At 42.5% G+C, this 16,572-nt stretch overlaps 1 protein-coding gene across 1 annotated transcript in view; it reads right to left on the bottom strand.

Moving 5' to 3' along the window:
* LOC121922970 (transcription termination factor 1-like) overlaps window positions 1-16,264 on the bottom strand; it is a 67,327-nt gene extending 51,063 nt beyond the window's left edge. The window contains exons 1-2 of the mRNA XM_042452990.1: window positions 15,686-16,264; window positions 14,003-14,085 (exon numbers count right to left, since the gene is read on the bottom strand). Of these exons, the coding sequence (XP_042308924.1) occupies window positions 14,003-14,085; window positions 15,686-16,164 (562 nt within the window). The 5' untranslated portion in view covers window positions 16,165-16,264. The remainder of the gene's footprint in view (window positions 1-14,002; window positions 14,086-15,685) is intronic.
* Window positions 16,265-16,572: the final 308 nt, after the last annotated feature.

Below are 16,572 nucleotides of genomic sequence, written 5' to 3' on the forward strand. Positions count from 1 at the left end.
TTTTTTTTTTTGCTTCAGTCTTCTCAGAAAAGGAAAAGGGTGCTCAATCTGAGGGAAATGGAGCAGAGAACAGAATAGGAGAAATTCAGCAGAGAATAAGTAAAGAGATAGTACAGGAATATGTGGTTAATCTAAATGAATATAAGTCTCCAGGACCTGATGAATTACATCAAAGAGTATTAAAGGAACTGGCAAATGTAATATCGGAGCAATTGGCGCTAATCTTTGAGAACTCCTGGAGAACAGGAGAAGTCCCCGCAGAATGGAGGAGGGCAAACGTTGTCCCCCATCTTCAAAAAAGGAAAAAAAGAGGATCCCAACAATTATCGTCCAGTTAGTCTGACATCAATACCAGGAAATATTCTGGAGCAGATCATTAAACAGAGAGTCTGTGAACATCTAGAAGGCAATGCCATAATCACAAAAAATAAACATGGGTTTCAGAGAAACAAGTCATGTCAGACAAATCTAATCTCTCTTTTTTATATAAAATTACCAGCTTGGTAGATGAAAGGAATGCTGTGGATATAGTATTTCATAATTTCAGTAAGGCCTTTGACAAGGTTCACCAAGCCAGTGAAATGTGGGCTTGACAAAGTAACCGCTACATGGATTTGTAATTGGTTGACTGGCCGAACCCAAAGGATTCTCAACAATGGCTCCTTTTCATCCTGGAGAGAAGTGACCAGTGGGGTCCCACAGGGCTCTGTCCTGGGCCCAGTGCTACTCAACATCTTTATCAATGACTTGGGGGACAGACTTGGGGGCATACTTATCAAATTTGTAGATGACATCAAACTAGGAGTAGCAAATAGCCCAGAGGACAGGATTAAAATTCAAAATGACCTGAATAGACTAGAAAGTTGGGCCAAAGCTAACAAAATGAAATTCAACACGGAGAAATGTAAGGTACTGCACTTAGGGTGGGAAAAGGAAATGCACATATATAGGATGGGGGACATCTGGCTGAATGAAACTACAGTACGTGTAAAAGGGATCTAGAAGTCCAAGTAGACCACAAATTGAACATGAGTTGACAATGCAATGCAGCAGCTAAAAAGGCCAATGCAATTTTAGGTTTCATCAATAAAAGTATAGTATAGAACAATGGATGAACGCTCCAGTGTCTAGAGCAAGGGAAGTAAAAGTGCCACTCTATTCTGCTTTGGTCAGGCCCCACCTGGAATACTGTGTCCAGTTCTGGGCACCACAATTCAAAAAGGCCATTGAGAAACTGGAGCGTATCCAGAGGAGGGCGACTAAAATGGTGAAAGGTCTGGAAACCTTGCCCTATGAGGAACGACTCAGGGAGCTGGGGATGTTTAGCCTGGAGAAGAGAAGGTTAAGAGGTGATATGATAGCCCTGTTTAAATATTTGAAAGGATGTCATATTGAAGAGGGAGCAAGCTTGTTTTCTGCTGCTCCAGAGAACATGACCCGGAACAATGGATGCAAGCTCCAGGAAAAGAGATTCCACTTCAACATTAGTAGGAACTTCTTGACAGTAAGGGCTGTTTGACAGTGGAACACGCTCCAGGAAGGTTGTGCATTTCTGCATGGCAGGGGATTGGACCACATGACCCTTGTGGTCCCTTCCAACTCTAAGATTCTAGGATTCCAATGTGGGGAAAACAGCAACAGCAGCAGCAACAACAATTCATTTGCCTTGTTTTGTCTGACATACAATAACTTCAAGTGTCAAGCAGGAATAGGCTTACCATAATTGTCTTCCATGAAACTGGGACAAAGTACAGTGGTGCCTCGGGTTACGAAATTAATTCGTTCCGCCGCGGCGTTCGTAACCCGATTTTTTTCGCAACCCGAAAAAGCCATAGCCGCTAGCGCTGGAAAGCCGCGTTTCGTGCGAAAAAGCGCCGAAAAGCACCAAAAAATTTTTTCGTAAGCCGGAAAAAAAAACGTAACCCGGAACAGTTTTTTCCTATGGGATTTTTTCGTATCCCGGGAATTTCGTAAGGCGGTGCTTTCGTATCCCGGGGTACCACTGTATAGGAAAAATGAAGGACATGATGCAAGACAAAATGTAGGGCAGATTGTAGGATGTTCAAGAAAAATGGAGGACACAACTAATAAAAGCCAAAAACATTAATAAAAAAAATACATGTTTTTTATGGGTTTTTCGGGCTATGTGGCCACGTTCTAGAAGATTTTCTTCCTAACATTTCACCAGCATCTGTTTCACTAGCATCTTTCTCTGAAGATGCCAGCCACAGATGATGGCGAAACGTCAGGAAGAAAATCTTCTAGAACATGGCCACATAGCCCGAACCCCCCCAAAAAAAACCATGGATGCCAGCCATTAAAGCCTTCGATTTCACATTAAAAACAATATAAATCCATGCTTCTCAGTCATGCTCAAAATGGAGGACATTTTGACAGTCTTCCTCAATAGAAGGTTGGGATATAGCTTTGTGTGGTTTGTGTGTTGGACTAGGACTCTGGAGACCAGGGTTCGATTCCAAAGGAGTTGAAAGCATAATAACAAAAACATCAACAGAAGAAGTAGAGAACGAAGAGGGGGGAGGAGGAAAAAGGAGGAGGAAGAACAAGAACAGGAGAACGGGGAAGAAGAGAAATAAGAAGAGGAGAGGAAAGAAGATAAAAACAAGAAGAGGAGGGGGAGGAAGAGAAATAAGAAGGGCCCAACTGGCTGACTGAGGCCCTGTGCAATTCCTCCGAGTCTGGGGAAGGCCTTGCTGTGGCAGCCTCTTTGTCTATGGCCCAGCTGGCAGGCCAGGCCTCAAGTAGGAAGGCCTTCTCCAGAGGCGGAGGAGCCGCATGGTGTCTCAGCCATCCAGCTGGGCCCCAAGGAGGAAGGTCCCCACAGCAAGGCCTCTCCTCCACCACCACCTGCCACAGGGTGTGGGGCCTCAGGCAGCCGGCTCACCCCCGCGCAGCTCTGCCACTGCTGGAGGAAAGGCCTTGTTATGGCAGCCCTGCTCCTCAGGGCCCAAACAGTTGGCTGAGGCCTCACGCAGCAGGCGGCGATGGAGGCCCTGCCCTGAGCCCCACCAATCCCAGCAAGGCAGCTAGACCTCGCATGCTGCTGCTGTTGGGCTTTTAGCGCGGCAGGAGATAGTGGTTGAGGAGGCGGTGGCAGAGGAGGAGCCGGGACTGGCTCTAAACCCAGGCCAGGACATTCAAAATGGCTAAAAACCGTGAATGTCCCGGCACAAACCTAAGCAAAAAGACACTGTCTGCAACTCTGCATACAATAAGACAGTTTTAGTACATACAAGCATTCTGTTCTCCTAATTTGATGCTATAAATTCAGAATCAGAAATTATGAAATTTCCAGAGACCAGATCAACACTTTCCAAAAAATAATTTAGTGGTGTGAAGCAGGATATAAATGTAAAACTAAATATTCTAACAACTCAATTCAGACATCATGCCAAAAAACAATTAAGGAAGCTTGCAGTGAAGAAGACTCAAATGACGAACGCTTGCAAGAGCTTGACAAGCAATGAGCAAAAAACATGATGTAATCTACTTATCAACGTTCCTCAATGGTGACCAAACTCCAACTTGCCTAATTTTGTTATTCGTAGGCCTGCAGAAATATTTTTTCAAAAAAAATCATTAAACTGTGAGTGATATCCATCAACCTTCCAGATACATCAGAGATAAGTGCACCCTATGAACTCAGGAAATTTACCACCCGTGCTGTAACCCTTACTCCAATTAGTGCACCTAGACATGGGACTGCTGAGAAGATTAAAAACTGAAACAAACAACATGCTGAAGAATTTGTAATCATTATCTTCCCAATCTGGCTGTTATGGGCTTCTTGATCATATAAACCGAATGTGCATGTTAAAGCCACTACTGGAACATGCAAATATTTTATTATGTTGTCAGAGAAAACATGCGCAAAATTATCCGTAATGTAACACTTTAATGGAAATATTTTTGTTGTTGTTTACTGCCATCAAGCTGATTTTAACTTATGGCAACCCCACGAATGAGAGAGCTCTAAGCCACCCAATCATCCACCCTACTCAGGTCTTGCAGACTCAGTACAGCTGTTGTGGCTCCCTTGGTGCACTCTATCCATTTGCTGCTTTGTGTAACTGTGCACAAATAAAAGAAAATCATGCTCAAACTCTCCCTAGAAGCCAAGATGACTGAACCGAGACTGTTGTACTTTGGACGTATCATGGCAAGACACGAATCACTAAAAAAACCAATGCTTGGTAAGGCAGAAAGCAGCAGGAAAAGAGGAAGATCACATTCCAGAAGGATAGACTCGATCAAGGAAGCCACATTGGCTGGTCTGATTCTGCAAGACCTGAGCAGGACTCAGGGTGGCCCGGAGGTTTCTTAGGATGTGTACAGACTGGCACTTTGTGCTGGTCTGGGGCCGAAATTAGGGCTTGGAAGGGCTGGGCGTCCGCACAGGCCCAGCCCTACTATTGGCGCAGGCACCATGACTGTGTGCCCCCGTCCATATGGGGCGTATAATGACATTCGCGCGGCACAGCACCCAAACAGTGCCACACCTGTGATGTCATCGTTATGTGTGAGCGTGCCAATGGCATCCCACGCGTGGCGCAAAAAGAATCCACTAGGAGTGGTTTCTTTTTAGGCCTTGTGGAGGCTGCACCATTTGTCTGCTGTGGCCTCCATTTGGGGAAGGAGTGGGCTCTGGCCACCCCTTTCTTCCAATCTGTGCAGCCCCCTTATTCATAGGGTCTCCATAGGTCAAAGTCAACTTGATGGCAGTTAACAACAAAAGCCTCTTCATAAGCTAAAACGTTTAACACTTACAGTCGCTGCTCCAAAGCTGGATACAGTAGTCTCTTGGCCATGGATTCTGGGTCTATCAGATGAAACAAAAGATTTTATATAATAAATCAGGATTTCAGATTGTGAAAAAAATAACTTTAAGAAAATGTGGAATTGTTTATTACAGTGGGACCTTGTTTGGTTCCAGGATCCCCCATGGATAACAAAATCTGTGGATGCTCAAGTCCCATTAACTATAATGGCAGAGAAAATGGTGTCCCTTATATAAAGTGGAAAATCAAGGCTTGTTACTTGGACTTTATACTTTGGGGGAATATTTTCAAGCTGTGGATGCTTGAATCCTTGGATAAAAAAATCTGTGGATTTGTGAAATAAACAGAGCTGGTATGTTGCAGAAGTATAAATATTTTATTAGATGTAGGGAAACAGAAAAATAATGGTCAATGGGGGGATCAGTAGTGTATGTTTATGTTTGTTTAGTGGTTTAGTTTGTTTTGCCATTGTTTGCTATTACTGCCTGTGTTTTAGATATAACTACATACTGTATAAACTCATGTATAAATCTAGAAATTTTAATCAAAAAATTGACCACCCCCCCAAAAAAAAATCCCTGTGTTGATTTATCCATGAGTAAGTACTACACTTTAATTCTTATTTTAAAAAAAGGAACCATCCCCTGGTGATAGGCAAGAGTGTAATCTGTCCTGGAAGCACTGATCCCAGTCTATTCACTCATTCATATTGCCTTTAGTATGAGCACATACATGCCTGCTGGAATTTTGTAAGTATTTTGACATTGTTTTCCTTTGCTTCATCTTTTAGATCCTTTGTTACATGCCCCTAAGTTTTACCCTCGTCTTATCCACAGGTCATGTCAAAATCCATAATTTTGGCCCCAAAATCTGCCCTTGATTTACCTGTGAAGTCAACTTATAGATGAGTATATATGGTAAATTGTTTGTGATTATGCTCATGTTCAATAAAAAATATTTTTAAAAGAATGGACTAAAGCATTTCAGTAAAAATACTGAAAAGTGTTATAATCTTGTGACAATTTCAATAACGAAAATCCTTCCAAGTAAAATTCTTTGCATTTTTCTGTAGCAAATACATCAAGGAATATCTGGCTTGAAGCTTCTTTGTGGCCTGTGGAGTTTATGGAGTTCTGCCTTAAAACAAGATAGGGAGTAAATCCTATGGGACCTTATTTCTGAGTGGAAATGAATAGCATCAGGTTGCAGGAAGAGATGCAACATTTTGAGAACATTTTGAGGGGGGAAATGTTCTACCCCATTCAAATTTTCTATTTTGACACATTGGAAAGACTAGGGAACATTAAACATAAAAAAAAGATGAAGTACTTTCTCAAGTTAATATACTTTTTCAGATCTAGGTGCAAAATACACTGCAGAAATAATCCAGTATGAGACCACTTTAACTGCCCTGGCTCAATGCTAGGGAATTCTAGGAACTGTAGTTTTGTGAAACATTTAGCTTTCTCTCTCAGGGAGCTCTTGTCCCACAATAAACTACAATTCCCAGTATTTCCTAGCACTGAACCAGGGCGATTAAAGTGGTTTCAAACTGGTTGCAGGGTTTTGAGGGCACCAGACACGGACACGCAGAGGAGCAGTGTCAAGGCTGTGCCTTCATTTATAAATAAGTGCAAACACAGATGAACAACCATAAGGAAAAGAACCTTCAGCCTTCCACGACAAGACAGGGCTGGGGTCCCAATGCCTGTTTCAAATGAATAGCACACTAAGCTCAGTGGAAAAAAGGGGAGGATGTAAATTAAGAGGCAAAGGAGGCCACCATGGTGTGGGACCACAAGCCGCAACCCAGCCTTACAACTGTTCTTCCTCTTACTTTCCATTGTAATTCCAAGGGTCAAACATTTTCCTCGCTCGGTAATAAACAAGGCTCCAAGGTTGTGGAATTCCTTGAGCTGTGGGAGACAGAAACAAGGCACATGTTAAATCTATATCTGGTATCAACACAATTTCTCCAGATCATCTAGAAAAGATAAAAAATAAATGCACTGAAGAAGCAGCTTGGCAGAAAACAAGATGGCACATCACAAACCTATGGTAAACTCAGAGTTTCCATTAAAATACTGTATATTTTTAATGGTATATCCTATTGAAGTATAAAAAAGGTTGCTTGTAAAGAATTACAGGTGTAATCCTACACACACTTACGATGGGCTTAAGTCCTACTGAATGTATTACCAGCACATCAAGAAAAGAAAAGGTTGTAGAGGAGCCTTGACTTACAGTACACAAGCGGTGTGCTTGGGAATGTTGCCCAACTGCTCCTGGTGCAAGTGGGAAGATATTTAGAGTAGACAAGTAAAGAAAGATTGAAAATCAACAAACACAAAACATATTTTTTTCTCTCCAGAAGAGCCAATTAAATTATGTATTTTGAGTCTTCCTGTTAAAAAATAGGGTTGGGAAGGAATTTTGAAGATTTTTAAATTTCTCACCAAGTGGCAAAAAAAAAATGGCTAATGGCTCTTAAATATATATTATTTTATTTCTGTGCCTAAAGGCATGTTCTTAATTATACAGCGTGCCTGCGCCATACGCGGGCGCGCCATATGCGGCTTGAGTATACACACTCAAGCCGTGGGGCGTGCGAGGGGCGGAAGGGGTGGCGCGTCCCATTCAATTGAATGGGTGCGTGCGCCCGTTGCACCCCGCGCCGCCGTGCACGAGCCCCATTGCTTCCAATGGGGCTTGAGCATAGGCGGAATTTGCCTTACGCGGAGGGATCCGGAACGGATCCCCGCGTAAGGCGAGGGACCACTGTACCTTTATTTGAATAAAGGAATTATGCCACTCTAGCCATAATTTTTGCAAAGCATGGTATTTGGTGTGATTATATCAGGAGTAATGTGTACAGTTCTAGTTAACAGAGGTTTGGGGTTTTTAAAAAATTATTTAAAGGTATCATAAATGTAAAAAAGATGTACGAAGAGACAGCCAAGGGAAACTCCCTTAGGGAGAAAGGCAGCCTCCCTAAACTAAATACCCTAGGTTTCCATAGGATGGAGCCATGGCCATTAAAGAGTAATCACAGTACTACAAGTGTGCAGTGTTCCACGTCTTTCTATGGCATGGAACAATCTCTTCCTGCAGGGAAGTTTAGCCTAGAGAAGAGAAGGTTAAGAGATGATATGATAGCGATGGACGTTATCAGACAAGGGAAATTGGAAGTATAATCCAACGATAATCCAAACGCAATCATAGGGTTTCACGTTATTGTGTGATAGACTACCACACGCAAATTCAGGCAATGGCATGCTATTTTCGGGCAATGGGAAGCCAGTGTGAACACAATTTGCATTCATGTAAATTTGCTGAACTAGTGAATTCACATAAATGCTTTCTGGCCCCACTTTCTTTTCATTCAAAATTAAGAGAAATTCCTCACGTGTGATAAAGTCTCCTGTTTAAATATTTGAAGAGATGTCATACTGAGGAGAGAGCAAGCTTGTTTTCAGCTGCTCTAAACAACAGGACCTGGAACAGTGGATGCAAGGTAACATTAGCATACTCTTTAAGAATACCTTGAGCTCTGGACTACCAGGAAATTTCTAATATAAGAGAATAGGTATGCATCTTTATAACAAAGATTTATTGTGTTTGGAAAGTTTTAAAATCATAGACTCGTAGAGTTGGAAGAGACCACAAGGGCCATCCAGTCCAACCCCCTGCCATGCAGGAAATCTCAATCAAAGCATCTCTGACAGATGGCCATCTGTTTAAAGACCTCCAAGGAGGGAGACTCCACCAAACTCCCAGGGAGTATGTCTCACTGTCGAACAGCCCTTACTGTCAGGAAGTTCCTCCTAATATTGAGGTGGAATCTCTTTTCCTGTACCTTGCATCCACTGTTCCGGGTCCTGAGTTCACTTTTTTGCTCACCTTTGCTCCCAAGGTGTTGTTTACTAGAACTCTAAGGAACTCTTCAGCTGGACACTCTTGACTAATTCAGGGGCTGTCTCACCATTGGTCATTGTGACTTTATTTTACATGTCAGTTTGAGCTTGTTGGGTGTATGGACTATAATAAAGTACTGTATTGCATTCTATCTGCCATCAACGGGGATAGATGGTAAACACAAAAAACACAAAATCCATATTGACAACATAATTGAAAGTAGATGATGGAAAAGCTCTATCCTTCTGGCCAAAACCAGACCAGGAGCTGATTGTAACACAGACCACAAACTGCTCATGACAAAAATCAGAGTTAAGCTGAAGAAGCAAAAACCATCATTATACCAAAACATGACTTGAATAACATTTCAGATTAATTCAATAACAAACAGATTCCAACTATTGTGTATAATAGACTGGGAACCTGAAGAACTGTGGACAGACGTGAGAGACATAATTAAAGATGAATGCAAGAAAGCACTAACAATGGCGCCAAAAAAAATAAGAAACAATGGACAACAGATGAACCACTTCATGCAATAAAAGAAAAGCTAAAGCAATGGGAGATAGGCGCAATATCAGAAGTATGAAAACAACTGTGAAACATCTGACATGCAGGGATAAGGAGAAATACTATAATGACCAATGCAGAGAAACAGAATGATGATACTGACTATCATCATTGATACGAGAACTTTTCCCCAAATTTGGCATTCCAATTAAAACTCAAAAAGAACATACAAAACATTAAAACTGAATTAAACTAACAGTATTTTAAAACAATTTAAAATGTACATTTAACAATGCCAAAAAGCAGTTAAAAATCATGGGTGCCAATGTGAACATCTTTAGATGAGGGTAAGACAAATTCACATAGAATGCGGCTCTTTGTGAGGATGGCTCTATACAACCTCCAACATCAGGCAAAGGCCAGGTAAAGAGATCCATTTTATTCAGATCCTGCTGACATACTTCCTGATGGGGCAAACGGTTAGTCCCTCTGCGAACACAACCTGGGACTAGGAAGGCCCTTCGTCTGATCCAGTTTAGCAGTGGTCTTATGTTCTTAAAGGGAGAAAAGGATTTACAGTGCTCCCTCGGGTTACGAAATTAATTCGTTCCGCGGCCGCTTTCGTAACCCGAAAAGCCTTCGTAAGCCGAAATGCCATAGGCGCTAATGGGGAAAAGCCGCGATTTCGTGCGAAAAAGCCGAAAAAAGCACCAAAATTTTTTTCGTAACCCGAAAAAACATTCGTAACCCGGAACAATTATTTCCTATGGGATTTTTTCGTATCCCGGAAATTTCGTAACGTGGGTATTTCGTATCCCGAGGTACCACTGTACATTCTTTCTTGATTATAAAAAGGAAAATCTTTTGGTCATGAAGATCAAAGTAACCAATTAAGACTCACCAATTTTTAAACCAAACATATGATTCTGTTTCAGCCTCGTGAGGTTAGCTTTCTCTTCAGGAAATCTGTTGGTAAACAAGAGCTTTTCTGCACTGCTGATTCCACTCTCTTCCAAGAAGGCCTCCATATTTTTCCTCAGCAGCTCATTTTCCTGTTTGGAGAACCTACCAAATCTCACTGAGATGCCTAGGTGGGAACAGGAAAATTAAAATGCTGAACGTCAAAGAATTTAGGCCACAATCCAAGGGTTATTCTTCTCATAAAAAGGTTTGATTCTTATGATCTTCACCTCACCACCACACAATTTTCACAGGTGACAAGCCTGCTCTGGGGAAAATGGTCATTCTTTTGTGTCTAATACTCACACCTTTTTTTGGTAATTACATGTCTCCTGCTCCTCAACATGTCTTTTCTTTATGTTCCCTCCTTTCTATGGCCGTAAGTCTTAACTATTTAGAGCAGGGGTAGGCAACCTTTTTGAGCCAGGGGCTGGGTTGCTGTCCCTCAGACAACTGGGGGGCCGAAGCCAATGAATAAATAAATAAATAAATAAACCGGGACAAATGTAGGACAACATTTTCAAATGGTGGACACTAAGTGGAAGACACGCAAAAAAATTACTGATTTTTAAAAAAATATTAATATAAATGCATGTTTCTGAGGCGTCTATAGATAATTGCCCCTCTTGCCTCTGCGCGCAAGAGGCCAAAGGCCCCGGTGGCACTCAGAGGCAGGACTGGGCTGGGGCCGGTCCCAAGGCCTCGCCGGGCCACATCCAGCCCGTGGGCCGCAGGTTGCCTACCCCTGATTTAGAGAATATCAGTTTCCAGCCAAGGGCTCTTAAGAATTGGTAGAGAAAAACAGAGAGAAGAAAGCTCTTATGGAAAACTTAGGCGGGTTATAGACCGCCGCTTTGAGGCGGTCTGCCACCGTCGCCATTTGCTCCGTAAGGGAGCTGTCGCAGCCACACCACGCGGCTCCCTTACAGAGCAAAAAAGAAGCTCCGAAATGGAGCTTCTTCTTGCGGTGCCCTAATGACGTCGCGAGGCGCCGGGGCGCATTCGCGACGTCATTAGCGCCGTGACACGTTCGGACACACAGTGTCCGATACGTAAAGATGGCGGCGCCCGTATGAACAGGGCGCCGCCATCTTGTACGTATTCTATACATACTAGGGTTAGGGGGTGTGGAAGCACCGCCCCTTCCTAACCCTAGTACGTATAGAATATGTACTAAATGGCGGTCTGTAACCCGCCACAGGTCTAAACACTTACCTAAGAATCCTTCATAAGACCCTGCTTCTCTCTAGCTTCCCATGCAATAGTTAAGTGCAGTATTAATTATTATCATCATTGGTAGTACTGTATATACTTGACTATAGGTCAGCCTCATGTATAAGCTGAGAGCAGGTTTAGGGGCCAAAATCAAAGTAAAACATAGGGGCATAAGGGGATTAGTAAAAAAGACTCGCCAAGACAAGTTGATCAGGCAGGGCTTCCCCTCAACGCTCTCCCTGACAGGCTTCATGTGTGAGCCCTGCACCAACTGTCTGAAGATACCAGCCACAGATCCTGGCATTACGTCAGGAATAAACTCTTCTAGAACATGGTCACATAGCCCGAAAAACCCACAAAAAACCTACACCAATTGCTCCAAAAGTTGCCCAGAGCTCGCTGCTGCTTCTTCCTCTTCTGGGCAGGGCTTCCTTTTGAGAGCCCAGGGGTGGCAGCTTCACCTCGATGGCTTCTTTAAACCCGGATGGGAAACAATGACGGGATTCCAGGATCTGGTTTAAAGCAGCCCCTTCTTCCTTTTCCCCTCCCCCTGAGAGGCAGGTAGCAAAGAGCCAACGCTGACCCTCCACTCTCCCCTCCCATCTTGCCTGCCTCTTGGGAGACAGCTACAGTGGGGAGAGTGTTGGGGAGCCAGCGCTTACCCTCCACTCCCACCCACTTTGGAAGTCTCCCAAGAGGTAGCAAAGGTGGGGAGAAGGCTTGGGTGGCAGGTGCTTAGCGTGTCCCCTCCTCCTCAGCCCGGCTGTCTTCTCAGGAGACAGCCAGGCTGGGGAAATTACTATATTGACCTATGTATAAATCAACCCAGGTTTTGGGGGTCAATTTTTCAACAATTTTATTTACCAATACACAAGTATACATGGGAATAAATATAGCATTCCATGCCCACCAGGGCCAGATAAGATATTAAAAAACGCTGAACATGAGTTATTAAAATTATTCTTCAAGACAGAATGAAAATGATTTTAACATCCAGCTTTCAAACTTATTTTAAAAACTAAAAGCCATATAGAATAAATACCAGTTAGCCACTCTCTGAAAACTCAAGAAAGATGAAGCCAACTCTAGAAAATGTTTAGGCTAGATAATCTCTGGAGCCCACCTTCTAAATAACCAAGATGCAAACCTATATATAAAAAGTATACTTAAAGAATTTACTGGCCACTATCTTACTTGAACCACCATCCATTGTTTCCTTCACCAAATTAAACTTCTTAGCAGTTCAGATGGTTATGGGGTGAGAAATCTGTCCATTACATGTGTACAGTGCTAGGTAAAAAAAGAGTGCAGAGCTAGAGGGAAAGCCTGGGTATGCAAGGTACCCAGTTATCAGGCTAAAGGGCCAGTATATATGCATCTCTTCTTCATTTGCAGATAAGAACAGATCATTTGAACAGTAGTTGGTGCAGAGAAAGCACCCCTTCCCACCCCACTAACAGTACATTCACACCCATGTCTGCTTCGGAATGAACAACTCTGCAGGCTAAAGGCCAAGGCAAGCAGGGAAAGGTTTACAGCCTCAGTTTCTGGCACTGTGTATGCATGGAGCCCCAAAACTGTGCAAGTAATTATGCCAGTTCCCAAGACTCTTTGTAATGAAATGTTTCATCCTGACATTTCACTTAATAGGAAGTGGGCAGGAGGTGCAGAAACTAGATAGCCTGGGAACCCTGGACACTGAGGCGTTTCCTCCTCTGTCCAACCTGGTAATCCTGGCCTAGTTGGAGAACGTGGATTTCCTGGGCCAGCTGGAAGGAAGGGCTGTGCACATCAGTGGCAGAGCACACTCTCTGAACTCGAAAGGCCCAGCTGCAAACCCTTGCACTGACAAGGGAGGGTGCTAAAAGCTCCTGAAAACGCAAGCAACTATTGCATGGCATGGCAACGACAGACTGACTCAGGATAGGGTGACTCTATATGTCAGGGCCAACACTAGCCCTTCTGAGTGCAATACAAGGTGTTGGTTATTACCTTTAAAGCCCTACATGGCTCGGGACCGAGTTACTTACGGGAACGCTTCTCCCTACATAATCCACCCCACACTCTCAGAACATCTGGGAAGTTCTTATTAGAATATTATAATACCAGGTTAATGACAAGTTCACATAAGGCATCCACTGCTGCAGCCCCAAGATTATGGAATGACCTACTGGAAGAGATCCATCTCATTACTGCCTTCAAGGCTTTTAAGAAGGCACTCAGAACGGATCTCTTCTGGTAGGCTTATCCACTGAATTACATATAAAAAGGTTATGATGACTCTGATTGTTGGCTAATGGACGAATTGTAATTTTTAGAAAACTAATCGGTATTCTTGGTCAATTCAGTGTTAGTATTTTATTGTTGTATTGATTGTAAATTGTACTAAGTGTCTTTTAAGGTTGCAATCCCGCCTCAATCCGTGGGAGAGGTGAGAGGTATAAATAAACTATATTATTATTATTATTATTATTATTATTATTATTAGAAGCCAGATCCACTTTGTTTAGCCTCTCCTTATTCCACTAGGCTGATAACACTAATAATACGAAGAACCTATGTCTTATTTTTCTGGCTTCCTCCCTCTTTTCCCTTCTCCATACCCTCTTCTTTTTGAGCAGAATCCGAGAGCGTCCTCACACGCCGGATTAACTCCTCCGGTTCACTTAAACGAGATTTTTGCAGCCTGTTGAGACAGAAGAATACATGTAGATGAGAAAGAACAACATTTATTTACATTCCATACGAAAACTATTTTCTGTACTGTTTCTAGGCACAATTCAAAGTGCCTGTTATGACCTGCACAGCCCTATGCTGTTGTGATCCAGGTTACTGTATTCTCCTGCAGGAGCCTGCCCTGAATTTTGAGATCTTCTTCTCTCTTTGCACCATCCTCACAGGCACATACAGTGGGAACACAGAAGAGGGCCCTCTTGGTGGCTGCTCATAGGCTTTTTTTAAGAGAAGCTAGATTGGCACACCATGTCCTTATAGAATCATAAGAGTTGGAACAAACCACAAGGGCCATCCAGTCCAACCCCCTGCCATGCAAGAACTCACAATCAAAGCATACTCTACAAATGGCTATCCAGCCTCTATTTTAAAACCTCCAAGGAATGAGACTCCACAACCCTCAGAGGGAGTGTGTTCCACTGTTAAACAGTCCTTAATGTCAAGAAGTTCCTCCTAATGTTCAGGTGGAACTTCTTTTCCTGTTCTCTGGAGCAGCAGAAAACAACCTTGGTCCCTCCTCAATATGGCATCCATTCAAATATTTAAACAGGGCTATCATATCACCTCTTAACCTTCTCTTCTCCAGGCTAAACATCCCCAGCTCCCTAAGTTGTTCCTCATAAGGCATTGTTTCCAGACCCTTCACCAGACTTTTGTCTGGACAGACCGTTGGGAAATAGCTGCTTATGAAGAAAGGGATTTTAATAGTGTACTATATTGTTTATATTTGTTGCTGTTTCTCCTTTTTAAAGACTGCACTCTTACTTATATTTCTTTTTGATCTATTCATAATTTAATTATATTTTAACTTCTGTATGATGTGAACTTTTATCTGTGTCTGTTTTAATCTTTTGTAAGCCACTCAGTGGCAAGATCAGCAGGTCAGCAGTTTGAGACCCAAGTGAAGTGTGATGGAGTGAGCTACCATCACTCATCCTAGCTTCTGCCAACCTAGCACTTCAATAAGTACCACTTTGGTAGGAAGGGAACAGTGCTCCATGAAGCTATGTTGGCCACATGACCTCGGAGTAGTCTTTGGACAACTGAGATCATGAGAGATGAGCACTGCCCCCTACAGTCGGAAATGACTAGACAATCATGTCAAAGAGAAACTTTTACCTTTTTGAAGCCACTGTGACATCCCAGGGCTGGGGAAAAAGAGGAACATAAACCAAGGTAACAATAATATTTACATCTTTTAAGTACGTTAATGACAACAGCAAAGAACTAGGAGTCTAAAATCAAGAAACGGAATATGCAGTCAACCTACATTTGCCCTCCAGGTTAAATAACCTAGAGTTCTTCCTCAAGATAAGGCCTGCCTCAAAGCTCCACTCCCTCATAAGGGTAATGGAATGGGATAGCAACTGAGACTCCAACATCCCATATCCATGAGAATGACATAAACTTAGGTTTAAAACACACAGAACGGCTGCTTTGGCATCTAATTTCACCTACTAAAAGTACCTGAATGGTTTCAAACATCTGAAATATAGTAGATATTAAAGTAGTTTTTTCCCTGCCAGCAAGTCATCCTGGGATCAAGAACTTACACATGGTATTGTTGTGAGTTGCCATATTTTCCACCTGCTTCCATATTGTCCTTAACTAAGAGTCCATCTTTTGACAATATCTTTGCTATCTTCTCCTCCTCCTTCTTCTTGGTGGTGATTTCACAACTGCCACCCACCTCTTCCAAGTAATCTGCTTCAGGCAGACTGCTGGCTTCTTCTGGAGTCTCAGGGATATAGCACTCACTGACATCATCTTGTTCACTGAACCTGTGCTTTCTCTTTCTTTTCTTCTTTAGGGTAACTGTTCCAACCGCATCATCCTGGTTGCTCTCTTTTACAACCCAAGAAGTTTGCAGTTGGGAGTCAGAGGTCTCCCTTGTGTCTTTTTTACACCTCTTGGACTTCTGTTGCTCAGTCTGACTCTCCTCAGTATCCTGACTGTCAACATGCAAAAGAAAAACAAAGGAAGGGTCTGAAGACAAAGATGGGTGATGAGAATTCACTGACTTCTCATTCATCTCAATGTTAAGTTTTCTTAACTTGTTTTTCTTCTTGTTTTTCTTCTTTAGTGAGCTCAAGAGCTGAAAGCTACTGGCGCATGAATCATCCACCCTGTCTGTCATTTCCTGTAAAAAAAAAAAGAGAAGGAACAAGAGAATAAAACCATTTACCATATGTGGTGGACTTGTGAAAAAACGAAGCAATTCTGGAAAATGATTATGTTTGAAATTAAAAAAGCAATATTCCTTTTACTTAAATTTCCCCGAAATTTTCTTACTCAATAGAACAACCATTGGGGAAAAAAGATGGTAAATTGTTATTTTACATGTTATCGGCAGCACAAATAACCTATGCCCAGAAATGGAAGTCCAAAGAAATACCATCTAAAGAGGATTGGGTCTTCAAACTATTGGATATGATTACCA

This window comes from Sceloporus undulatus, chromosome 2 (assembly GCF_019175285.1).
Source record: "Sceloporus undulatus isolate JIND9_A2432 ecotype Alabama chromosome 2, SceUnd_v1.1, whole genome shotgun sequence".
NCBI classification, from domain to species: Eukaryota; Metazoa; Chordata; class Lepidosauria; order Squamata; family Phrynosomatidae; genus Sceloporus; species Sceloporus undulatus.